This window comes from Perca fluviatilis, chromosome 23 (assembly GCF_010015445.1).
Source record: "Perca fluviatilis chromosome 23, GENO_Pfluv_1.0, whole genome shotgun sequence".
Classification (NCBI taxonomy): Eukaryota; Metazoa; Chordata; class Actinopteri; order Perciformes; family Percidae; genus Perca; species Perca fluviatilis.
In genome coordinates, this window is record NC_053134.1 from 10,157,051 (window position 1) to 10,183,282 (window position 26,232).

The 26,232-nt window shown below is 41.2% G+C and overlaps 3 protein-coding genes across 5 annotated transcripts; all 3 read left to right on the top strand.

Moving 5' to 3' along the window:
* Positions 1-3,680: 3,680 nt before the first annotated feature.
* On the top strand, positions 3,681-4,604 carry LOC120553731 (tetraspanin-7-like; the record flags this gene model as incomplete). Its single annotated transcript, XM_039792425.1, has 1 exon — positions 3,681-4,604. A coding segment is annotated over one exon (846 nt), but the record flags the coding sequence as incomplete, so codon positions are not given.
* Positions 4,605-8,446: 3,842 nt separating this feature from the next.
* Positions 8,447-17,064, top strand: def6c (DEF6 guanine nucleotide exchange factor c). Of its 3 annotated transcripts, XM_039792304.1 has the most exons (13): positions 8,447-8,564; positions 8,795-9,025; positions 9,902-10,042; positions 10,448-10,630; positions 11,279-11,509; positions 11,598-11,744; positions 11,931-12,039; positions 13,425-13,654; positions 13,734-13,841; positions 14,104-14,270; positions 15,079-15,277; positions 15,380-15,470; positions 16,578-17,064. In XM_039792304.1, the coding sequence occupies exons 2-13, from the start codon at positions 8,930-8,932 to the stop codon at positions 16,787-16,789; spliced, it is 1,914 nt and encodes a 637-aa protein (XP_039648238.1). In that variant the 5' UTR covers positions 8,447-8,564; positions 8,795-8,929; the 3' UTR covers positions 16,790-17,064. The 3 variants fall into 3 exon arrangements, with proteins under 3 accessions (XP_039648238.1, XP_039648240.1, XP_039648239.1); XM_039792306.1 differs by lacking the exon at positions 8,795-9,025 and having other exon boundaries at positions 8,487-8,564; XM_039792305.1 differs by lacking the exon at positions 8,447-8,564 and having other exon boundaries at positions 8,601-9,025.
* Positions 17,065-18,092: 1,028 nt separating this feature from the next.
* On the top strand, positions 18,093-26,232 carry LOC120553550 (malonyl-CoA-acyl carrier protein transacylase, mitochondrial-like). The gene is made up of 5 exons (XM_039792082.1): positions 18,093-18,714; positions 19,584-19,671; positions 19,757-19,974; positions 20,393-20,530; positions 25,774-26,232. The coding sequence occupies exons 1-5, from the start codon at positions 18,277-18,279 to the stop codon at positions 26,044-26,046; spliced, it is 1,155 nt and encodes a 384-aa protein (XP_039648016.1). The 5' UTR covers positions 18,093-18,276; the 3' UTR covers positions 26,047-26,232.

Sequence of the window (26,232 nt, forward strand, 5' to 3'; positions counted from 1 at the left end):
GGGATTTAGTTTAAATCCAGGAAACAAAGGCTATGTTGAGCTACCTTCTGCAGCCCGGGGGGGGCTGCGTAAGGTGTGAGACTACATTTCATTCTGCTCACCCTTCCTCTTTCCCCAGCCAATCTATCTGGGTTTTCCCCGTCCCTGTCATCCTGTCACTATCATGCTTGTCCTTATAAAAAAGATCCATATGAATGTGGTTAATTAACTGAGAGGCTTTAATGAGTTTTGATTGGGGGGGGAGGGAGGGGGGTTGATGAGCAGGAATCACCAGAATAAAACTGGCTGCATCATTTAACAGGGGACCAACAAAGAACAGTTACAGTGCCGTCTAAATGGGGGAGTTCAGGGGTTTGAAAAAATAAATAAAAGATTTTAGCATTGCATATGTTTCTAAATGTATTTTAAATCGATACTGACAAAAACAAACTCAAAACTCAAAATCAAACAGCCACTGAGGCACCGAAGGAATGAATCTTTGGCAGAGATAAAAAAAAACGTTCATTGTCCAGGCAAAGATGGCATTTTGTGAGGTTTATTTTCCCAGTTTTCGGGAAAACAAACATTTTAACAAAGGAACAATGGCGTCTCTAGGCCCTGTCTAGTGAAAAAACCATCAGCCCTTCCTGGTGTCTAACTGCTACATTCATGCTCACCCATATACTGTATGTAGACTTCACCTGCTGGCTCAGGCTGCGTGGTACTTTCAAAATAAAAGCACTAACAGATACTTAAAGGGGTGATAGAATGCAAAACCGATTTTACCCTATCATAGTTGAATAACGACAGTTCGGTGGGTAAATAGGACATACATAGAAGCTCAAAATCCCACTGACACCCCTTTACTATGAAAATCTCATATTTTGAAACTGCCTCTTAAAACGGGCGAATCCCAACAAAGCTGAGTTGCTTGCGCAAGCATCTCAAAATCCGGAACCTTAAGAGAACAGTCACGCCCCAATATTTACATAGGCTACACAACTGACCTGAGATCAGGTAGTTTTCTGAATCTAGCTAGGTCACGCAGATCTCTGCTATTCCATTACAAAATTCACTTCTGAAACTTTTTTATGCGAAATCAACCATATAAAGCTCGAATATGGGCCGCTTTACGAAAATGGATGGCTAATTGCAAATTTTCTCCGACTGTGTGTCGGAGTTTAGTGCCGGTGTTGGTGCTGCCTGGGTTATCATCGCCGCCCTGACAGCAGTGTCAGCGAAGTTTGTTACGCCCGCAATCCTTTATCGCGAGCCCGCAGGTTCCAGTTAATCTTATAATGGGTATGTGTGTTGAGTTATTTAAACAAACAATCGGAAAATAAACGCCTCTTGTCAGAGTCTCATTGATAGAGCCGCGGTGAGATGGAGTCCATCAATGAGAGCTAGCTAGCCTCCTCTAACTCTGACATTCACAAAAATACATTCAATTGAAATCCGAAATCGGACAAGTGTTAGCTAAGCTTTGTAAGACCTTGAGGAACCTGTAATATTCATGCCGTGACGAAATTCAAACTGTAAATATACTTTAGTTATGCGTGAAGCAAGGCTGCGGTAGGTATTTCCCCATTGTAATGAATGGGACATATAGCAAGCAGCTGCTCCGCCTACAAAGACGCGTTGCGTTCATAAAAATGCCTTAAAATCAAATCGGACACACACGGTTAGCTTTATAAGACATTGGGGAATGAGTTGTATAAGTGGCGGACGAAATTCAAACAGTAAATATAATTTAGTTATGGCGAAAGTGTTAGCTAGCTCGCGGTATTTCCCCATTGTAATGAATGGGACATATAGCAAGCAGCTGCTCGGTCCTACAAAGACGCCCCGCGTTCATAAAAATGCCTTAAAATCAAATCGGACACAACGGTTAGCTTTATAAGACATTGGGGAATGTGTTGTATAAGTGGCGGGACGAAATTCAAACAGTAAATATAATTTAGTTATGGCGAAAGTGTAGCTAGCTAGCGCGGTATTTCCCCATTGTAATGAATGGGACATATAGCAAGCAGCTGCTTGTCCTACAAAGACGCCGCGTGTCATAAAAATGCCTTAAAATCAAATCGGACACAACGGTTAGCTTTATAAGACATTGGGACATTCAAAACCGTAAAATGTATTATTTATAGATATAGTTATGCCGGCAGCTGCCGCGGGCCCGTTATGCAGTATCCACAAAGGGTGACTTTTGCGCTGGGTATGGAGCCCAGTAGTGTCGCTTTTCGTCAGACTGTGTGGAGCTCCTAAAAGTCCGACACGTCTTACCAAATTTGCAATTAGCCATCAATTTTTGTAAAACGGCCCATATTTGAGCTTTATATAGTTGATTTCCGCTTAAGAAAGTCTCAGAAGTGAATTTGGTAATGAAACATTGCAGTGTCTGGAATATGAGATTCTGTCGCTTCTTAATGTTTGTATTTGGGGATTCGGGTCCAACCAATCAGCGCGGCGTCTCTAATGTCCGCGCAGATAGCGTCACCAACCAATCACCCACGCAGCTCATCTAAATATTCATGACCATACCATATTTGGAAGAAAAGCTCTTGTTACAAATAGGGCCAAAACACAGGGATGCATAAGGGCCAGTAAAATATCAACCAGGCCATTTTCAGCCCAACCAATGTTACATACCCCATTAGGAGACCATAAGGAACAGTGTGAAATACCCTATATAATCATTCTATCACCCCTTTAAAGTAACCCAAGTAAAGATATTAATGACATAATCAAACTTATGTGGCTGTATAATTCAAACAAAACAGAAACAAAATAAATAAGTAAATATTTACTTATTTAAATCTAACAAAACAATGAATAACTCCAACAGTGACATAAGAGAAAACAGTGCTATAAACACTTTAGTCACGTCCTTCGTCACTGACATTGTTGGGCTACTAACTTGTAATTATATCTGGCACTATATCATGGTGGAGGTTTTTACATTTTAAAAAGACATCCCCAGTAAAACTAAAAGGGATGTCTCCTCCAGACCGAGAGAGGGTGTGCATGAGTGTATTTCAGGTCCGTCCCACTGCAATTACCTCCCTCTTTGACCAGAGCGAGGTGTTGCAGCGAGCAGCCAGATGTATGGATGTGACTATCAGCGGAGGAAATTTTTTAGAGCTGGTGACCACGCAGGTGGAAAGAACGCTCTAAATAAACGATAAATACAGTGGAGACCGGGGGGCTGTGGATGCAGATAACGGCACGACGCGACACCCATCATTCTGATTTACAGTCCAGTCGGCGTTGGTGGTGTTGATGGCTGATGGGAGGGGGGGGGGGGGGGGGGGGGGGGGGGGGGGGGGGGGGGGGGGAAGGGGGGGGGAGGGGGGGGGGGGGGGGGGGGGGGGGGGGGGGGGGGGGGGGGGGGGAGGGGGGGGGAGGGGCGGGGGCGGGGGGCGGGGGCGCCCGGCGCGGCGCGGGGGGGGGGGGGGGGGGGCCCCGCGGCCGGCGGGGGCGGGGGGCGGGGGGGCCGGGGGGGGGGGGGGCCCCCCCCCCCGGGGGGGGGGGGCCGCCCCCCCCCTCCCCCCCCCCCCCCCCCCCCCCCCCCCCCCCGCCCCCCCCCGCGCCCCCCCCCCCCCCCCCCCCCGCCCCCCGGCCCCCCCCCCCCCCCCGCCCCCCCTCTTTTTGCGTGGGTTCAGAGGGAGGAGAGAAGAAGAGAGAAAGGGGGGAGGGAGAGGGGGGTGGCCTCCCTGGCACCCCCTGCACCACCACCAGTGGGCGCTGCCCCACCCTGCTGCCGCCCAGTTGGAATCATGCACCTCCTGCGCCTGGGTCTCCTGGCCTTCAGCTGCCTCTTCTGGGCAGCTGGTTTGGGCATCTTAAGCCTGGGTGTGTGGGCACAGATTTCACTGGCAGACTACATGTTGCTGTCTGCCAATCGCTACCCCAACGCCCCGGTCATCCTTTTGTCCACAGGTGCAGCCATCACCGCCTGGGGCTTCCTGGGTTGTCTAGGGGTGGCTGCAAATCTCCCCTGCGTGCTCAGGGCTTACGGGTTTTTTCAACTTGCTGCACTAATAGCCGGTTTGGCAGCTGGACTCTCAGGTCTCTTCTATCGCGAAGACATTGCCGGAGGATTTCGCAGCGGTTTACAGCGAGCGGTGGCAGGCTACACGGAGGATGAGGGCCGTGCCGATGCATTAGACAGCCTGCAGAGGTCCCTGGAGTGTTGTGGAGCTGATGGTTGGCGTGACTGGCTCACTTCGGACTGGGCTATCCAGCATATGACCTTCCTGCCCAACGAGAACGGCACTTCTGTGTCCCTGCCGGACAGCTGCTGCGTGAGGCGCAAGGGCTGCAAGAATCGACCTCTTCTGTCGGATGATGTTGAAGGAGTAGCTGCTGCAGGAATCCATCCCCATGGCTGCTTCCGCAAAGTCTTTAGTTTGGTCAACGACAACGTATTCCACATTGCCGCCACAGTGTTAGGATTGGCCTTCACTCAAATCGGAGGCATCGCCCTGGCTTGTCTGCTGGCCAAGAAACTGGCACCAAGACAACATCGACGTGTGGTGGCACATTAATGGTCAATTAAAAAAATTAGGCAAACCATGCCAAGGAATGACCAATTAGTAGATAATTAGGATTGGGAATGAACTACGCCCTTAAAGAGTAATAGAGTTCTAAAGGGGGGTGGGGGTGGGCGGGTATTTTGAGTGTCCAGGTTTCCGGGATTACAAAGTCTTGTTCATTTTCTGCATAGACAATGTTTGGTGCATTTGGAGGTCTCCATGGCTTGGATGGGCATTAAAAACTTTCCCCACACAAAATCAGCAACTGCTTTATGAAATATATATGATTTTTTGCAAGTCCTGTTGAGCATTTTGTTAAGAAACAAGGAATTACAGATCTTTTTGCGAGCATCGCTAACAGCAAGCTGAAGCTAAAGCTGACATTTTGTAGAAATTTGATTCTGCAGTTGAAATCAAATTACTTCCAGTTTTGGGTTCAATTTGGATGAATTGAGCGACTACGGCAAGGTGAAGAAAGCACAATTTCTCAGAAACTACTCCTTAAATAATTAAAACTGAGGATCATAACATACTGTAAACCTATAGTAGGCTATTGTTAAATTATCTAAAATACTCATTTGTTTCTATATTAAGGAACATTAAGGATAAGAAAATTTGGGAAATTAGTAGTAAAAAGAAAATACTTCAGGAACCAGCATCTCTTCACACGTTGCAACTCTTTGTATGACTCCGTCTTCTGCACAATAAAAAATACTTCTTTGATTCAGTGTGGAAGGGATGAATGGGTAGGGTGAGGGGTGTGTCAATTTTATACCTGCAAAGGAGAGGTCTGACATCACAAATTAGGGTGGGGTTCACTGTAATTCTCAAAAACTAGATGGCAGTACAAGGATACTTTGCTCTCTGATTTTGTTTCAGAAATGTTTAAATGTTGGCATGGATTAATTATATGCTTAATTATATAAAATGTAAAAACGATTATTATTTAGGGTTAAACTACTCTCATTTTGGTTGATCATGGGATTAAGCACACCTCAACGCTGAATGCACAGGAATGTTCACCAGCAGTTTTCCACTTCAGATTATTTTGTCTAGCTGTGTTCAACAGATGTTCATATCTGCATCATTTAGTTTTCCAATCACAAAGACTACACTGTGCTCGGATGGTGCTTTTGAAAAGAGCTTAATAATCTATTGCTGTCTGTGGTATTTTGTGCTGTTTATAGTCGTCATTTCCACTGTGTTGAGATGCTTTGGTAACTTTGACTGCTTAAAAAGTTTCTTCCAAATGTCTCTGTGTTGCTAAAGTTTGTATATTCGTTAGCACAAATTGTTTTAAATCACTGAATAATTGTAAATAGCATTTTTTACTACATTGGCATGACCCAGATGTTGTGCATCCCACTAGTAGCATGAAACTTGCTTTTCTTCAACATCAAACTAATGTTGACTTAAAACAAATAGCTCAACATGTTCGGAAATATCTTTATTTGCTTTCTTGCATAGAGTAAGATGACTGATACCACACTGAAAAATATTAAGCTAATGCTAGCAGCCGCTTAGCTTAGCCTAGCATAAAGACTGGAGCAGGGGGAAACAGCTAGCCTAGCTAGTTCATTTTTGTTTAATCCGTACAAAAGGAATGTGATAAATATACACTGTATATCTAATTAGTGAGCTTTAGAGGAGTTGGTAGATATATTTTGTTACCATTAGACAAAGCTAGGCTAGCAGTTTCCACCCGTTTAGTCTTTTTGCTACGCTAAGCTAACCATCTCTGGGCTGTAGCTTGAAATATGCCAACTCTGACATTGGGGCTATTTTTTATTAACTCTGTTTCCTTTATTATTAGAAGGTTTTTTAGTATTGCTGCTGATATGGAATGTCTGACCTTGTATATTTGCAGTATAGTTGCATTATTGTGCGCATAGATGTGTTTCCAAATATTTCCATATGTTGTAATAATGCAAACACAGTTTCTGGAGTTGTCTCATTGAACAGATTTAGGTGTTTCTCAGGCTTAATTACAAATTCAGCTGTCTGCCATTGTCAGGATATGTGTGATATTTGGATGTTGAATAATTGTGTTTTGAGACTTCAGTGTCTCCTCAAACAAACTACGTAAAGGGTCAGATCACATAATCCCAACGATCTATGAATGAGTGATCTAACAACAAAATATGAATGTCAAGAGTGGTATCTATCTTCTCATTTTACTCTCTGCAGGAAATCAAATAAGTATATTTCCCAAAATGTGTAGCCACTAGATGAATGTGAAAGTGTTTTCTCATATGAACTTGTTATTGCATGTGTTTTAAGATTATTATATGCACTGAGATGATACAAATACATTCGCCTTCCTTCCAGCCTCCATACATCCCACCTCTGCTATTCAGAATAGGCCTTTTTATTGCTCTTGTAATTGTAACGTATGATAGGCCTATATATATGTATGTATAATGTATTCTAATAATCACCAACAGTGCGAACAAGCATGACTGAAACTATATCTGTCAACAATAAACAACAAAAATCTTTGCCTCATTGCAGGTGATATTGATTCAACACTGACAATGGGAATGTAAAAGTCTGCTACCCTTGAATATAGGCTATTAAATATATAAATGAATTATGAAATATATAAAGTATTATTGTAATGTTGATGTAGTGTAGTGTAAACAACATACAGCACTGCATTGGTAAAGGCACATTTGAAGTATGTAATGTCTAAATAACATCTTGTGAATCACTGAAGTGCACTTTTGGGGTTTTAATGTGAGTTGTTTCCTCTTTAAGGTAACAAGGAAATACCCAAAGATTATATCCCTCATCCTGACAGTTGGCAGGTTTGAACCTCCTGCCAAAATTCCACCCAGTGGACAAATGGACTGTCTGCATTTTAAAGACCTTTAGAAACTGCTCTAGGTCTTTATTTTATGAGAAAAGGCCATGATGGAAGTATGCCAGAGTGGTAAATTCTCAGTGCTGGGAGTGGTCGATTCTCACTGACCTCTGGCCGGGCAATTCTGAATTATGGCTAACTGAACAACATCTCATTTATACCACCTGAGACACTGATTAAATCTGCCCTTGAAGGGAGACAACAGATACAGACGCACTGCTGAGCGTGACGAAACACAACAGCGTGACCCAACATTGATTAGTTTATGGAGCAGAAAATGATGACCTCTGCTCAAATTGGGGCAATATGAATTACATTTTTGTAATGTATCACAAAGATTACCTTAAAACCAACATATATCTACATTTGGAGACATATAGGCTTTGGTCTGTGGCCTGTAAACAATGATTACCATTTTCATGACCTAATTATTGGTATTGATTAGCCTACATTATATGCTCTAACAAGGCTTGCGGATGCTTTCTGTCTGATTACACTGTCCCTGTTTAAACTATTTTGCCTGAGGTTGCTACCTCCTACTAGCAAGTTCATCAAACTAAAGAGGAGTTCTGAGAGATGTTCAAACAGCACTTAAAGTCAGGGAAAACACAAGGGACATTTTGCTCATAATACCTCTGAAAACTATTTTAGGTTGGGTGCTTTTAATGTGCACTATTTATGACTTCTACCAAAACAAATCCTCAGTGGAAGGGAAACATAAAGGCTGCCGAATGGTGTAGCAAATATAGGCACTATCAGATCTCCACAGCTCCAAAACCCCTCACTAAAGATGATGAGCAGTAGCCTATACAATTAACTTATTTAGGGATATTAAGCATCACATTGATTACATGTATAGTAACCCATACATTACAACCTTAAAAACCCACCTGTTTCAAAAAGATCATTAAATACGCTTCCTTTTTTTTTTTTTTTATGTTGGTTGATTTAAAATCCTTAGATATAGCCTATAATAAATCCTTTAATATAGCCTAAATTAAAACTTTTTTAGATTATGAAATTGCTCAATAAATATGGCTTCAGGCTCTCTACAAATGGGTGTGTCTCGGTATGCCTTCTGAAGTTGATAACACGGATCCGTCTTATTTGTTTTTTGGTTGGCAGCACTTGAGGAATTAAAACACCCTGTAGACTGGATACATGTCTTAGACTTGGACATTTAGCTCGTAAGTTTGTCCATTTTATTCAAATGCATGTTAAGAGTGGATGGTAAGGCAATTAGCCAATATGTTTGGGGAGAATAGCGTAAACCAGACTACTCAGGGTGTTTGACATTTGTAAAATCGTATATTGTATTATCTTGAATAATGTATTATGGAGGAAAGTGTAGGTATTTATCTCTACTCTCCGCCTCTTTAAGGCTCTCCTACATCTGACTCCTTTTGGTCTTTCGCAGTTTGCACAGCAGCCTGTACTCTGCCCCACATTTTATTTGGCAATTCTCACCACCACTCGCTCGCTCGTCGCTGCGTAAAAGCCGCTGCGCTGCTCTTGGAAATGTAGTTTTTTCGCACAGCGAGGTCTCTCCAAAATGGATTTAAAATCCGAACTCCTCAAGTCGATCTGGTACGCCTTCACATCTCTGGACGTCGAGAAATGCGGGAAAGTGTCCAAATCGCAGTTAAAGGTAAGCAGGAATGTATGAAGCCATATTAAGATCAGGAAACTGAGCGAGGGGAGTCCACTGACTGGACACAGAAACAGACTGCTACCTTTTCCTTTAAATCATACTTTCGGGCTGTAGACAAACCGGTCCTTATCAGTCTCTATAGTTGCCTTTGTTTGTAGTGAAATAGCCTACTAACTCAATCCACGTAATCAACGTTGCAATCAGCAAACGCCCTAAAGGCTCTCACACAAGTCCAAATATAAAAAAAAGAACAGAAAAAAGCTTTATTCTAACGTAACCTGCTCAGATTGGAGGTGAGGCGCAGTGAGCCAGGTTCAGATTCAAGCTCAAAGTCCAACCTTTCTCTGTTGCCCAGAAACATAAATAGTGACATATACCAGCACTGTCGGCGTTTCAACTAAAAGGCAAGACAGCAATTGTTCTACTCAGCAATTTCTTCCCTCAGTTATTTTTGTTCTGTCATGTAGCTTTCCGCCCAGTTGCTACATGCCCCATAGAAGAGAAGAATCCAGGGAATTAGCAGAAATCTGTCCTGACGTGTGTGTGTGTGTGTGTGTGTGTGTGTGTGTGTGTGTGTGTGTGTGTGTGTGTGTGTGTGTGTGTGTGTGTGTGTGTGTGTGAGAGAGAGAGAGAGAGATATGGAGTGCACAGAAGAAACATACATTGAGACTATGTGCCTGTGTGTGTGTGTGTGTGTGTGTGTGTGTGTGTGTGTGTGTGTGTGTGTGTGTGTGTGTGTGTGTGTGTGTGTGTGTGTGTGTGTGTGTGTGTGTGTGAGAGAGAGAGAGATATGGAGTGCACAGAAGAAACATACATTGAGACTGTGTGTGTGTGTGTGTGTGTGTGTGTGTGTGTGTGGTGTGTGTGTTCCAGGTGCTTTCCCACAACCTGTACACAGTGCTGAACATCCCACATGACCCAGTGGCTCTGGAGGAGCACTTCCAGGATGACGATGATGGGCCGGTGTCTAATCATGGCTACATGCCCTACCTCAACAAATATATACTGGATAAGGTACTGGGACTGTTGACGTTGCCTCTTCAGTTATAGTCACAGACATGTTATCAATTTATGTGCTTTGTTTCTTTTATCGAGCTAACGTTTTTTCTCTTGAGTATATTTGTTATAGTTTTTCTTTTTAATATGTTATACAAATTATTGTTTTCCCAATACCAATTGTTCTTAAATCTTCTTATGTCCGGTACATTTCTTGACTTTGGAAAGCACTTAATTGTTATTATTTTTATTATTATTATTTATTAGTGTTATATTGATGCTCTTTTTGGCTTAGGAGAAAAAAATAATCTTATTGGTTGAGTGATTTATTACTGTATATTAAAACTGTTTCCATTACATGAAGTTTCAATCCAGTTTTGTTCAAGTTTCAATTATTATGAGTCATTTTTTCTGTCTTTTCAGGTCAAAGAGGGCATGTTTGATAAGGAGAAGTTCGACGACCTGTGCTGGATGATGACCAGAAAGAAGAACTTCAAGGGTGTACCACAGGGGGCGCCGCTATCGGAAAGAGACTGTTTTAAGCTCTTCTGTTTATTTAACCTCCTGTCTGAGGACCGCTACCCGCTGGTGATGATACCAGAGGAGGTAAAAGATGTTGATGGTGGTATGAATCAAGAATTTGTGGTAGGACTCAACATCAGGAGTGACTTGATTTGATGGAGACTCGAGTCCATGATAATTTCATCTGATGGAATTTTTACACCTCCGAGTAAAAAATCCAAACAATTTGTCATCGTACAGCAAGAGAAAAGGGTCACATTTGAAATAAAATACACAAGTGCAAAAATTCCTTCCTTAACATTCACAAGGCAAATAAAGTTTAGTAGAGTAACAAATCACACAGAGAAACAAGACATCACAAAGGCTTTTCAGGCAGTGACATAAGGCACTTCCACTGTGATCTCCTAATTGTTAGAAAGACATATGCTCCATAGAAACCCAGCTTGTGTCTCAACAAAGTCAAACCATTTTTTTTAACAGCAGAAAAGTACAAGTAAGTAAGTTAATGAGTCTCTTCCTTCCTCCACTTCCTCCATAATGCTTACGGTTTCCTGTCGACAGACAAAAATAAACAGCTTTTTCTACTATCAGCACAGTAGCTTTCCTCTGTAAAAGTATATCATATGTTACAGGAATACACTGATGCAATATGTTATTTAGACTTTAAATATATCATTTTTTGTAATCTTTTCTGAAAACACTTAGATTATTCTAATGTTTGAACGCTTTTAGGTGGAGTATCTCCTCAAGAAAATTTCCACAGCGATGAGCCAGGAGTGGGATGGGAAGCCATTGGAGGACTTAATATCCCAGGATCCCACAGTGCGGGATGATGACATGTCTGTATGGACCTTCCTGGAGAACATGGCTGCAGGCCGGCTGCTAAGGGTCACCAGCGCTGAGGCCTTCAGTCTGGCTTTGAATGAGGTCTTTCTGGAGATGTATCACAATGTCCTCAAGAGGGTGTGTATTTTCTGCATCTTCCTGTTTCTGTTTGTCGTCTTCTCGCATGTCGTTTTTGTCTTTCGTAATATCTGTCCAATGTTTCCAGGGTTATATGTGGAAAAAGGGGCATGTACGCAGGAACTGGACTGAGCGTTGGTTTGTGCTGAAGCCCTCCTCTGTGACTTACTACGTCAGCGAGGACTTGAAAGACAAGAAAGGGGAGATCCAGCTGAATAAGGGCTGTGTCATAGAGGTGGGTGAGGAAATGTAATGTAAAAACTGTGTGTTTAATTATACGGTAATCAGTCAAATGCTGTGCTTTCGATGGGTTCAGACAAAGTCCTTTACAGCACATAAATGCCCTAATCCTTGTATTTTGATTCCATGATCTAACCAGCAAGCTAAACTATATTTTCTGAGTCTCCTCTTTCTTTTTTAGACTATTCCAGACAGGGAAGGGAAGCGCTGTTTGTTCTGTGTGAAAACCCACAACAAAACCTTTGAGATGAGTGCGTCTGACCAGAGGCAGAAGGTGGAGTGGACTCAAGGTGTGTTGGTGTGTATTAGTATTAGCATACAAAGTCAGAAATTACATTTTGACTGCAGTGGTTTATCGTGTGTGGTCACTGGTGGTTTTCTAATTCAATTCACTGGTTTCAGATGAGTCATTTTAAAGGAATAGTTCCACATCTTTGGATGTTAGATGTAGGATAAATATGAAGCTACTGCCAGCAGATAGCTTAGTTTAGCACAAAGACATTAAAAAAGGGAAAACGCTAGCCTTACTGTCCAGTCTTGCCATCACTGTTAAGTTGCCAGGCAACTAGCAGAAACTCCATGAAGTTGCTGGACGTAATACGGCAAATTACTGCCGGTAAAACCACAAATAGACATTTTTATACTTCTGTTTTTTTTTTTTTACAGGTTAAACAAACAATATATCATTTGTTAATTTGTGAGCTTAAGAGGTGCTGGTAGGTAGATTTTGTTACTGTTGGACAGAGCTAGGCTAGCTGTTTCCACCATTTTCCCAATCTTAAGCGTAATTTATACTACTGCATAAAATCTATGCCATTGCTACGTACATAGGTACGTGGAGACCTACGCCAAACCCTACGCCGTAGCCTGACCTGCACCTCTAGAAAAATTTAACTACATTTTCGCGGCGACGTATCTTGCTCGGATGTGGCTTGGTAGCGTTGCATTTCCCCTGACTCATTTCCTGGTTCTCCTCCTCCATAAACATCATGAAATCAAGGAGAGGGTTCACTCTTCCTGCTACAGATTTCCCACTGTGGACACTTTGTTTCTCCATCTATGCCTCTAAAGTTGGAACTCGCTCCAAAGCTAATCCCCGTCACTCTCTTGCTCTACCTCACACTCCCCACACACACACACACACACACACACACACACACACACACACACACACACACACACACACACACACACACACACACACACACACACACACACACATACACACATGCCAGCCCTGCTATTCTCTTAAAGAGATCGACACACACACCAACGCACAAGTATACTCTCCAGGCCACTTACGTAGGCTACGGCGAAAGCTCTGCATGGAGCCTCCGCGCAACCATAAATCAAGCTTTAATGCTAAGCTAAGCGGCTGCTTCACATTTACCGTACAGACATGAGAGGGGTATTGATCTTCTCATCTAACTTCAAGAAAGCATATAATTTTTCCCAAAATGTCAAACAATTCCTTTTAGTCAAAGTAATAGTTTGGTGTCATTGTTTATGGTGTTTGCTGCACTTCCCAAACATCGCTTGTCAATCAATAACTGTGTAACTGTGTTAAGTACTGATCCTGTAAGAAATATCGCTCCTTTGTTCATTAATCAAACTAAAGAAACGCCACCAACAGTATCTACACTATCTACAGTTTGTCTTTTTGCTACCTCTCCAGCTATTCAGACAGCTCTCCGTCTCCAGAGCGAGGGCAAGTCTTCACTTCACCAAGAACTGAAATTGAAGAGGCGGGTCCAGCGGGAACACAGCAACCGGGAGCGCAGCCGGAGCGCCCGGAGCAGCTGCAGCAGCCGGAGCAGCCAATCGGACGACTCCAATATCCAAGAGATGGAGAAGATGGAGAAAGAGAAAGACAGACAGGATTTAGAAATAGAAAGTATCATACAGGTAATAGCGGAAGGAATCAGTGGAGGGACGATTAATCATTGCTCCGTTTTTGCCTTTAACCTTTATCTGTGTCTTGCAGCATGCACGCGAATTAGAAACCAGACGAAGGGAGGCAGAGGAAAAAGAAAGGAGGAAACAGAGGGAGGTGCAGATGGAGTTGGAGAGGCAGCTGAAGGAGGCCGAGACGGTAAGAGAAAGTTTTCCAGATGACAACTTTTATTTACAGTTATATAAAAAGGATTTAGAGTTCTGAAAACAGCACAAAAACATTGGCATAAAATTCAGGCTTAACCTTCAGGGATTTGTAGTGGTGGAGAAACTGTAATGACATTCCTGGAAAAAGGGAATCAAGAATAGGTCAGTTCTTTCCACTTAATTGGTGAGTGTGTTTGTGTGTGTGTGTGTGTGTGTGTGTGTGTCCGTGTGTGTGTGTGTGTGACTACTCCTAGTTGAGAGACAGCATGCAGGCAGAGATGCAGGAGAAGGAAAAGGAGGCTGAGCAACAGAAGAAGAGGATCCAGGAGTTGGAGCTGACGCAGCAGAAACTGGAGGCTGCTCTCAACATGGAGATCCAGGCTCGGCTGGAGGAGGAGAGGGCCAGACAGGAACTGGAAAGGTAATAAACAAACACACCCACTGTATTGCCATGTAACCAGATGTTTTCAACATCTGGCACTGTGTGACTTTTCTGTCTATGTATCCACAGATTTTCAACACAGGGCAAATATCTGTATAGGAATTGATAGAGTAGGGAGTCACATTTACACTGTGTTGATGGGACATTATAAACATTAGTAATGTCAAAAACATATTGATAGTGCTACATGTCAAGTCAATATTAATGAATTTTTCAACTTCTACTATTTGTCTTTTTTATTTTGCGGCTAATTATGCTCTTACATTTTGGGACCACTTCCCCTAATGCTTTGGAGATTGTTAACAGGAAGTATAATGTTGCTGAGGAGTTAGTTAGCAATGGGTTAAAACCATGGATGTATATCCATGGTTAAAACTCAGCCTATATTTGTTTATATTTTTGCAATTTGACACTATTAGCAGTCTGCCAAATTAGCTATTAGCAATCCCTGTTTACAGGGTACCCATGGATGTACAGACAAATATGACTGGATTATTTTGATACTGAAGAAAACTTAAAAAACGTGACAATTCTCAGGCAAGTTCTGTAGTAGGAGCGACTTTTTTCTATGATTTCTTAGCACATTTCACGATTTATATGGACATTATAGATAATGATATTCTCATGAAGTAGACAACAAGGCTCAGTAGGCGTAAGTAGTCAAACTGAACCTAAAAACCTGTGTCTTTGCGTTTTAGATTTGATGATTTTTGACGCATATTGTAGCAATCAGGTGCTAAGGGTTTTTAACTACCTTAATTGCAGTTGTTGCTCTTCTCTTCTCCAGGTTGCTGCAGGAGGAAGAAGCGAAGAAGAAGCAGTTCCAGCTCCTCCAGGAGCAGCAGAGGGCATTGGAGTGCCTCAACACCATAATGGAGGCCTCAGACGGCAGTCAAGACCAGAACAGCCCCTCAGCTCTTCACTCGGCCTCTCAGGAGCTCCAGGATCTGCAGGCCTCTCGCCAGAGGAGCCACCAGCACCTGGAGGTAAGGTAGAGATAGTTTGGATTGGCTCAGTGTGCAGCATGTTTAATCATAATAATAAAAAAACACTCATGAGAAACTACTTGTTTGATTTTCTTATTCCAGGAGGTACAAGAGAAGCTGAGATATGCCAGTCAACACGTACGACACTGGAACGTCCAGCTGAACCGCCTGATGACACCCATCAGTCCTGGAGGTGCAGTATGATCTCAGTCTGGTCTGTTTGGGTCTGTTTAAAGGGGCAACACAATAACCTTTAATTAGGTTGCTTTAAGGGCTTCAGTCAGCAAATATGCACCCTACTGAACTCGATAAGTAGCATAATTTTGATCATACTCGTGGGAACATATTTTAACTTTGGGGTGCAGCAGCCTTTAGCTGGACCTGTTTAGCATATATACAGTATATATGTGCTGCGTTATACAGGTGCATGCCTCCCCTTGTATGCGGCAATCAGGAGAGCAAACAGTTTTTCACCATAGTGAAAACAAATATGGATTGAACAGATTATATTTCGTTACATCTATCTTTTTTCAATACATTTTGACTTTTGGACTTTACACTTCTCTGTTATTGGAAATGTTTGGATTACAGCCACCCCTGGAATATACAAATAGCTAATATCTAATATGCACACACACACATATATATGTATATGTATAGCCTATATAGTATCGCCATGTAAATCACAACAGCATGATGTGATGCCACATGGGGGTGTGGGATGAGGCCCAGCCCCCCTACTTCCCTGTGGCTATGATAATGATGCTATTTACTGTGCTGAAAAGATTTATTATTATAAAATAATATTTTCCCGCAGCAAACTGATAACAGTTGATATAGATTATATTTCTAGTCATTTTGACAAACTGTAAAGATAATAAAATATTAACTAATATTACTGAATTATTTTTTCCAATGTTCATCTGGATCCAGATATGCATCAAAATACAGTCATGGCAAACATATGCTAGAATTCTTTCCTTCAAGAAAGTACGGTAGTTCATGAGAAAGTGTTGAAAACTGCAATTCAAAACTACAATGTTGCATTGTTAAGAAATCCCTTAAAAATAGATCTGGATCTGCATTAAGTTAAGGATTTGTTTAATGTACCATGGTCTAATTTCCCACTACATTTGATAGAAAATATTTTGATTGAGATATTCAGCTAACAAGCTAACAAACAAATGGCACCTAAAATAAAACCTACTTTTGCAATCCTGACCTAAAACTCAAATGTATCAGTAAACATCACAAAGATCAAACTTTGTTGTTCATGCTGTTGTATATTTTATTTTTGTAGAACGTTTGGGAAATCGCCTTACATCAAAACCCATGTGTCCCAAAAAGGAGGGAGCGCTGGCCAGCAATGAGTTCATCTCTAAATTCAAGATAAGAGCTGATCAAAACAACCAGATATCGGAAGACAGCGAGACGCTGGAGGAGCAGCTGGAGGCTGCAAACCTGTCAGACGGAGCAGAAAAATCACAGGGAAAACCCAACGGACAAATGTGATTACCATGTTGACGGTTTTAAATCCACAAGTTCAAATTTGATAAAAGAAATTCTTCATTTGTTTAAGACCGAGAGTGGAAAGTGAAAAGTTATTTACAATACATAAAATAATCTGTGCAAAATACGTTTTATATTTATATTTTGAAATGCAGACTAAGATGGACAGTGAGGATGAAACACACATTGTGATGCAGGATTTAATGAAAACACATTTGACAGATCAACTGAGATACAGTTTTGTACAATAAAGTTAATTGGTGAATGATAAAATGTCATTTTGTGATATTGGTCATTTTCCTGGGCAACACATTTAAATTACTATATTCTCTCTCCTACAAAATGTCTCTATTAACATCAGACTTCCTGAAGCTGATTTTAATTCAAGATCAGTCACTCTTCTCTTGCAAGTTCTCCGTCGCAACATGATAACTGAACTCACAGGAAGTTATGTATGTAAGTAATAAATGTAAAAGAAAACACTTTTTTAAAATGTAGATTTCAACATTGCACAAGATTGAAGGGTTTACCTTTTTTGGTGGTCTATATACTGTAGCTTTATGTATTATTTTAATAATACAAAGTACTGAGAAGTGCAGTAAGACGATAAGCAGCCTAATATCAGCTGATAGTAGCTTATCACAGATATTTCTGTATTGGTACATATGTTGGATATAAAAATATTGTTAAGGTAATTTAGAAACAGTATTATTATTTTTTAACAGTAAAATGCCCCAATCAGTACATATCCTGGTCACAGCTCATAGCTTAATTCATGGGATCTTTCCCAGATGTTCATGTATTTATGTCTGTATTTAACAGTCTCTGTATTTAAAGAATGAATAAATATATAAATAAATAATTTTACATTAACTTTCAAATCTATGTAAGCCTGAAAACTCAAAATTAAAAGTGTTATTCAAAAAGTTGTTAAATTAACTTTGACATTGACAAAGAGCTGATAATTATGAAAGAACAATAATAATAGCAATACATAAGAATACAAAATTAAGTCAGAAAGCACCTTCTGGGACACCTTCGATAAACAAAAAGACATAAGGAATTCATTGTACCATATGCAATCAATATTTGATAGTAATAATAGTTTATTATTCCATATTGTGTTATGTTTATTGGTTCCGTTTTACTGTGTCTTAACTATAGACTGTATATTAATATTAACAGTATATGGTCTTTTTTTAAAAGATATTCATTCATTTTTATTGTAACCTACTTCTGTATTTTGTACTTTTTTCAAAATGATGACATATTGTGACCTGAAGGTGTCGCTGCAGCAGAAAAGAACCGGAAAGGGAACCGGAAGGAAAACAAAAATCAAATCCTGTTTGACCTAAATTAACATGGCGGCTCCCATGACTGTCTCATGTTGACCGTAAGGCACAAACCGTAGTTTTTCGTTCACTAATTACAGTTTTTCCAGGCAGATTATGGGTCTTTCTTGATCCGTGAAGACATCATTAGGTGACGCCATGTTGGCATCAGTGGTTGTCGCGGCAGCAGCCTCCAGAGGGAAGTTGAGGTCGCTGGTCTCTGGGAGCAGGAGACTGTCCAGCAGCCACCTTGGCTCCCAGGATGGAGCTCCCCACCCTCCGCCCGAAACCCCCGCTCCTCTCCTGGGAAGCGAGCCGCCGGCGATGGAGCGGAGACCCAGGAAAGACCCCAGCGACTGCTCCGTGCTCCTCTTCCCCGGCCAGGGCAGCCAGTTTGTGGGCATGGGTAGAGGACTTTTGAAGTACCCTAACGTTAAGGAAATGTTCACGGTGGCCCAGAAGCTCCTCGGGTACGACCTGCTGTCTCTGTGCCTGGAGGGCCCCGAGGAGGAGCTGATGAAGACGGTTCACTGTCAGCCGGCGGTGTTTGTCACTTCACTGGCTGCGGTAGAGAGACTCAACCACGAAAACCCCAAGGTGGCTGTCTGATTTTAATAATCTATAATCGATCGACAGCAGTTTTTTGCAGCGGTGAAAGAAGTATTTCGGTAGTTTTAGTACAATATACAAATACTGTATTAAAAGTAAAAACCCTGCATTCAAAATCTTACTTGAGTAAAAGTAGTAATGGGTAAAACCATTGGCGTAATTTACAGGGGGGTGGTACAACCCCCATAATCAAAACCATTAATAATAATTTTACTTTAAATAATTAAAGACATTTGCACCATAATTTGTTGCAGAAATGCACACATTGTTGCAAAAAAGTTCAACAGAATTCAGGAAAAGAAGTGTTTAATAGAGATACAACCGATTACAACTTTCTAGGCCGATTTCCGAATTGAGTTATAGGCCAGCTCATACCGATTTTAGCCGATTCAGATTTCATTTTTTCTAACCACTTTACAGCACACACAAATATTTATTTTCTCTTTTCTTTAATAGAACATTTTGCACAGAACTTAGAACATTTTTTGAGCAGATAATGGATCGCTATAAAATTTAACTATATAAATTACTCCTGAGTGGAAAATTCACACACATCTAAAACGCAATGTTAGAACCATTTCCTTCTTTTCACATCCAATCACGACCGGCATGAAATCAGCATACGTCAGACTGACCTGCAGGTCGCCGGTCATGGCCGAGCACGTGAAAACAGGCCGAATTCTGGTCACCGGCCGGTCTATCGGTGCGTCTCTAGTGTTTAATATGCTCAAATTTCCATTTGGCTCAAAAGTAGAGATCTCAACCCCCCCAGTGTTGAACCCAAAGTTACTCCCTTGGGTAAAACATCTTATTTAGTATATATATATTTTTTTAACTCTCTACACTTCTGTCCACAGGCCATTGAGACGTGTGTTGCTGCTGCGGGTTTCAGCGTTGGAGAATTTGCTGCCCTGGTTTTTTCTGGTGCCATGAACTATGCAGAAGGTAAACGTGTTTCTTAACTTGTACATGACAAAGATGTTGCTCAGTTAAAAGAAATATAATACATGACTCCCTATGTGTCTTCTAGCTTTGTATGCGGTGAAGGTCCGTGCAGAGGCCATGCAGAAAGCATCTGAGCTGGTTGCTAGTGGGATGCTGTCAGTCATCGGTAGGCCACAGGCCCAGTATAAACATGCCTGTGTGCAGGCTAAAGAGCACTGCACAAGCCTGGGGATCAAGGAGCCGGTTTGCTCTGTGGCCAACTATCTGTTCCCCGATGGTAGGGTCATCGCAGGGCACCAAAAGGTATGGAGCATTATGGCAGCCTTAGGATGAACATATAATGTACCACAACAAATCCTTTTATCATTAGTTCAAAAATAGATTAAAGAAATCATTACTTGACCAATACAGAAAATAATAGACCGAAACATAGGAATGGAAAGGTATTGTTGTAGATTCTTGTAAGTTATTGGAAGATCTGAAAGATTGTATGCTGTATTTGCATATCTATTTGTTTTGTAATAATATAATATTGTGAAGTAGGTGCAGGACCAAATAAGCTATTTGCTTCTGCTTGCTCCTTTTCGAACTAATCCTTTTTTATTTTTTTTTGTTTTTTGGTAAATTCCGATTGTTTGTATTTTATTTTGTGGTTTTAATTTAATAACATTTTCCTCTTGTGATATCTCTTTCATCATAACTGTGTTTGTTGTCTCCTCAGGCTCTGGATTTCCTCCAGCAAAATTCCCGACGTCTCCAGTTCGTGAGGACCAAACCTGTCCCAGTCAGCGGGGCTTTTCACAGCGAGCTGATGGAGTCGGCTACTGAACCCCTCAGAGAGGTGCTCAGACAGGTGGAGGTCAGTCAGACTTTCTTCATGGTGTTATGTCTTATGGTAATTTAATGATTTCCATGTTTTTTTGCTTATTTCTTCCAATTTTATATGTTTGGAAATGTAATATAAACGTGAAGTGAATGTGAATGTTGCCTTGTTTTTTATATATAGTGAAAGAATATTAAAAGTGTACTGTAAAAAATGTTAAATGAACCATTCTTGTGGCACCCATAGCCTGCCCTTAAAACACCCACTTTGGGAAGCATTAACAATCTGTAAAAGAGTGCTAATTTACAAAATCTATAAGACAGATGTGATGTTAAAACCACCCCTTTAAACTGCCCAACAGCTTGCTCTAAACCAGTTTCTTTGTAGTTTGATAGTAAGCTAAAAATCGTTTGCTTTTGCCGCTCTAGCCGCTGGCTAAATGAACATGTGATAAATGCAACAATGTTACAACTGCAACCCCGAATCGCACAGAGTCTACAGAATTAAAGGTGTGAACCAGCGATTGTTAAAAAACATCAAAAGGTGTGAATGTGCCCTTAGACTCCATAATCACTTCATGTTGTGTTAAAGGAATATTCCGGCGCAAAATGAACCTAATAACATATGTGTACCCAGTCGACCGTTCTCTGGGACATGTTTTCATGCTAATCAAATGTGTATTTAGCTTGAAACAAGCTAGCGCGAACCAGTGATTAGCTGCTAACGCTACCATCTTGAAGTCACGATCAGTCAAACGACGAACGCCATGCAACCAGTAACCAGTAACATACAGTACAGGCCAAAAGTTACACATATGGAATTATGTACTTAACAAAAAAGTGTGAAATAACTGAAAACATGTCTTATATTTTAGATTCTTCAAAGTAGCCACCCTTTGCTTTTTTATTAATAAGGGAAAAAAATTCACTAATTAATCCTGACAAGGCACACTTGTGAAGTGAAAACCATTTCAGGTGACTACCTCATGAAGCTCATTGAGAGAACACCAAGGGTTTGCAGCACTATCAAAAAAAGCAAAGGGTGGCTACTTTGAAGAATCTAAAATATAAGACATGTTTTCAGTTATTTCACACTTTTTTGTTAAGTACATAATTCCATATGTGTTCATTCATAGTTTTGATACCTTCAGTGAGAATCTACAATGTAAATAGTCATGAAAATAAAGAAACACATTGAATGAGAAGGTGTGTCCAAACTTTTGGCCTGTACTGTAGCTCAGACACAGCGTTCGTGAGTCGACTGGTCATGACTGTTTTCCAAGATGCCGCGTGTAAACATGAACGCTACTGTCTTTATAATCTGTCTTTTTAATAAACTGTTTGTACACTTACAAAGTTCTCAATGCTTCGGTTTACATGTAGGGACCCTCATTATGCTACCTTTTAAAGTGTGGTGCTATTTTGAGCCTTGTTAGTGGTATAAAATAGCGATTTACCCTCTGCCCGGAAAGGTAGCGTTAGCAGCTAATCGCTGGTTCGCGCTAGCTTGTTTCAAGATAAATACACATTCGATTAGCAGAGAAGCGTCGACTGGGTACACATATGTTATTAACCCCTAGGTTCATTTTGCGCTGGAATTGTCCTTTTTAAGGTGAAAATGAAAGATCATCTTCAGTTCAATCAAAAAAGGTAAATATGTGAAACATTTGTGGTCAGGATTTCACAGTAGATGTGTGTTTTTATTGAACCCATTTAAAAAGACAAATGCACAGATATGAGATTCATTCAACAAAAAAAGACATTTTAATAATTGAAGTGTGGCAGTAAAAACGGATCACCCGGAGTACACAACAATATTTTAACCTGCAAGTCTTTGAATGTGGCAGGTAACCGGATCACCCGGAGTAACCAACACTATTTTAACCTGCAAGTCTTTGAATGTGGCAGGTAACCGGATCACCCGGAGTTTGTTCTTTTGGGGGGGGGGGGTCAAGGTGAAGTGGAGAGAAAGGTTGATGGTGTTAATCCTCTCTCTCCTCCTTCTGCTCCTCTTCGATCACTCTCATCTCCTTTTCTTTCTTCTGTCTTTTCAATCCCTCCTTCTCTCTCTTCGCCTGCTCCTTCCTCTCTTTCTTGACTTTTTTCTCCAGCTCCTCTTTTTCCTTCTTCTGTCTTTTCAATTCTTCCTTCTCTTGCTTCCTATTTTCCTCCTTCTGTTTACTCTCTCGCTCCTCCTCCTCTTTCCTCTCCTTTTTCAGCCTCTTTTCTGCCGCCTTCTTGGCCTTGTCTTCCTCCTTTTTCATTCTGGCCTTCTCCTTGTCAGTTTTTTCAGCCAGCTCCTGCAGGCTAAGGAGATTGACCTGAATCTCAGTGTTTTGCTCGTTCAGGAGCTTGATTTCATTCTCCAATTGGCTCTCTTTGGTAATCCACTCCTTCTTCATCCTTCCATTCATCTCTTCAAACTCCTGGAGGCTGTGGTTTTGTACCTGAAGAGCAGAGATTTTCTCTTTTAAGAGCTGGATTTCGTTCACCATTTGGCTCTCTTTGTTGTTCCACTCCATCTCTCTGCTCTCTCTTTCCAGCTCATGCCGTTTCTCCAAGCTCTCCTCTTTTGCAGCAAGCTCACACGTCATTTGGTCTTCCAGAGTGGCGAGTTTTGTTTCAAACTCTGCCTCCCTCTGGATGATCTGCCTTTCCTTCTCCATGAGTTTTGTTTCAAACTCTGCCTCCCTCTGGATGATCTGCCTTTCCTTCTCCATGAGTTTTGTTTCAAACTCTGCCTCCCTCTGGATGATCTGCCTTTCCTTCTCCATGAGCTTGGCTTCGCTCTCCAAATATTTCACTTCTAGAGCCGTCTTTTCCTTCGTTATTTCGTTGATCAGATCATCCTTTTCCTGGATGACATGGCTCAACTTCCTATCATTGTCCTCTGCCAGAGTTTGGAGCTTTGCGTCCTTGTCCATCAAATTCTGGTTTGGTATGTTTGATAATATATCATTAATCATCTTCTCCTGGGTCTCTCTGTTCCTCTTTTGCTCCTGTTTCAAGAGCCCGATGACGCGGTTGAACTCACCACTCCAGTGGAGTTTGACTGCCTTCAAACTTTCTCTGAGATAGCGAATCTCTTCATTTTTCTCCTTTTCCTTGATTTTACTCTCCTTTTGGCCGTTTTTCCTTATGGTTCTCTCTGAACGTAGAGCCGTCAGGATTCTCCTTTTCTCGTCCTCAAGGCCAGCATTTTCGGAGACCAGCTGGGTGATTCGTTCTTGAGTTTCCAGTTGGTCTTTTTTCAGGTCCTCGAGCTGTACGCTGGGAGTTGGGCAGACCACTGTCGCCGGCATCGTTGCCATGATCGCTGAACAAAAGTATTTGTTGCGATAGTGGAGTATTGCAGTGTAGAGTAGTATTGCTCTATAGTTGTTGTACGGACGTTTTGAAATCTTGTCACACAAAGAGATGCGTCGTTCACGAGATCAGACTGTTAACTGCCTGTAAGATCCCAGGGTTGTATTCTAAACGGAACCATGGAATGCCATCAAAGGTTTAGAATGTGTCACACTGTGATGTCACTGTGCATGACAAGTTCCAGAATGTGATGACCATAGATCATATAGAACATGTTCCTTATCAATTCAATTCAAGGGGATTCATTGGCATGAATGTTTCAATAACAATGTTGCCAAAGGATCAGACAAAACACAATAAACAGTTATATGTACAGTACATTAACACAATATTAGGATGGGTTTATATCATTTTATACATCTATTTGTATGGTTATTAAGCAATATGAAACTAAAAGTATATTCTAATAAAAATGTAAAGACATTAACATTTTACATTAGACATGAATATGTACAGATATTTAAAACTGGGATCTTTGTGTGTGTATGTCTACGGTGATGACACACTGTGTGATGTTAGGCTGCATCACATGACTTCTCCAGACTGAAAAATGGCAAAATAGAAGTGTATAGCCCAACATGGCATTTGATATGAAGTTCACTTAGGGTCTTCTTAACAATGTAACAAAATGAAATGTTATACTTTCTCTATTAAAATATTTTTATTAAGCACAACAATGCATTTATTTTACAGTAAAGACTATAGGCTAAATAAAGTTCTATAGACCGTTTCCATTGAATTCCATTGCAAGGCAAGGGCACAGCCCTTGTTTGTTGTTGTTGTTGTTGTTGCAAACTGAAGTTTGTTTCCTAGAATCTTCTTAGCTCTGCTGAAACTTAGCAAAACCTTTGCTATGTTTACACGTGGACGGCTATTTTCATAAACAGACATTTCAACCTCTCTGTTTTCAAAAATAACATTGTGCACAGCTGTCAGTTTTCAGGAAAGTGTTTGTTTACAGTGTATATATGCCGTCAAGAGCATGCCAAACCTGTAGGTGGCAGTGTAATGAGAAGCTCAAGCCCACGTTAGTCAATCAGAATCCCGAAAATAGCAACAACAGCAATGAATCACTTCCTCTCTCTTCTCTTCCTCACTTCCTCGGCTGCCTAAACCTCCGTTTGTCTCAGTTTACACGCAAAAAAAGTTTTCCAAAATCTCCACTCTGGCCGGAGGTTTTAGAAAGACTCGTTTTCAGAGGCGAATTCTCCGTTTGCGTGTAAACAAAGGGCACAAACGAAGGGAAATGTCTCAGTTTCTCAAAATAATCATGTACGTGTAAAAAAACTCCAACTGTTCCTTTCTTAAACAGATCGAATAAGGTCAAGTGGCAGCTTTAATGTCATTATGTAGACGGAGATGTGAAGAATCTTTAGCAAAAAAATAAAATAATGACATTGAAATGAATAATTAAAAAAATGTAATGCTTAAATAATTTAAAGCCTGTGCTCTAAGGGACCGATTTTTGCATTTCGGCACATTTTCTTAAAAAGCCAACTTTCATTATGCATTCATGTCACTACATGGGCATCACACAAAGTGTACTATATACATTCTACTACCTGGAATAGTTTAAACATTGTTGCTGCTGTCTTCAAGATGTCACCTTCCCATGTAATGTAACTATTTACTCAAGACTGTACAAAGTACAAATTTGAGGTACTTGTACTGACTTGAGTCTTTTCTTTTCATGCCACTTTCTACTTCTACTCCACTACATTTCAGAGGGAAAATTGTACTTTTACTCCACTACATTCATCTGACAGCTTTAATTACTAGTATTAATTAATTTCATCCACATCTCACGAAAGGTTTTCTAACCTCACCAATAGCCACTTTTGTTCAGCTACCACTTTTGAAAGTTGCACACCTCGAGTGCTTGTCACCTAACACGTAGGTTTCTCTCCCGCTCAGGTCCGTCGCCCCGAGATCAACGTGTACTCCAACGTGGACGGCAAACGCTACATGAACGAGAGCCACGTGCGAAGGCAGCTGGTGAAGCAGCTGGTGTCGCCTGTGAAGTGGGAGCAAACTCTGCATGAGATCTACGAGAGGACACAGGGAAGGAAGTTCCCCCACACCTACGAGGTCGGCCCAGGAAAGCAGCTCGGCGCCACACTTCAAAAGTGTAACAGGAAGGCCTTCAAAACGTACGCACATGTGGAAGTCACCACTTATGAAGACTGAATGCAGAGATGTGGAGGTCAAAAAATGGGCTTCGGTGCTCGTTTTGGTGTGGCCATGACCGGCAAGACCTGTTAAACCTGCAAGCTCCTGTGGTTGCTTCTTATGGTCTTGTTTGTGTATTATTATTATTATTATTATTATTATTATTATGTAATTAAATATTTTTTATTAATGAGACATGATGAA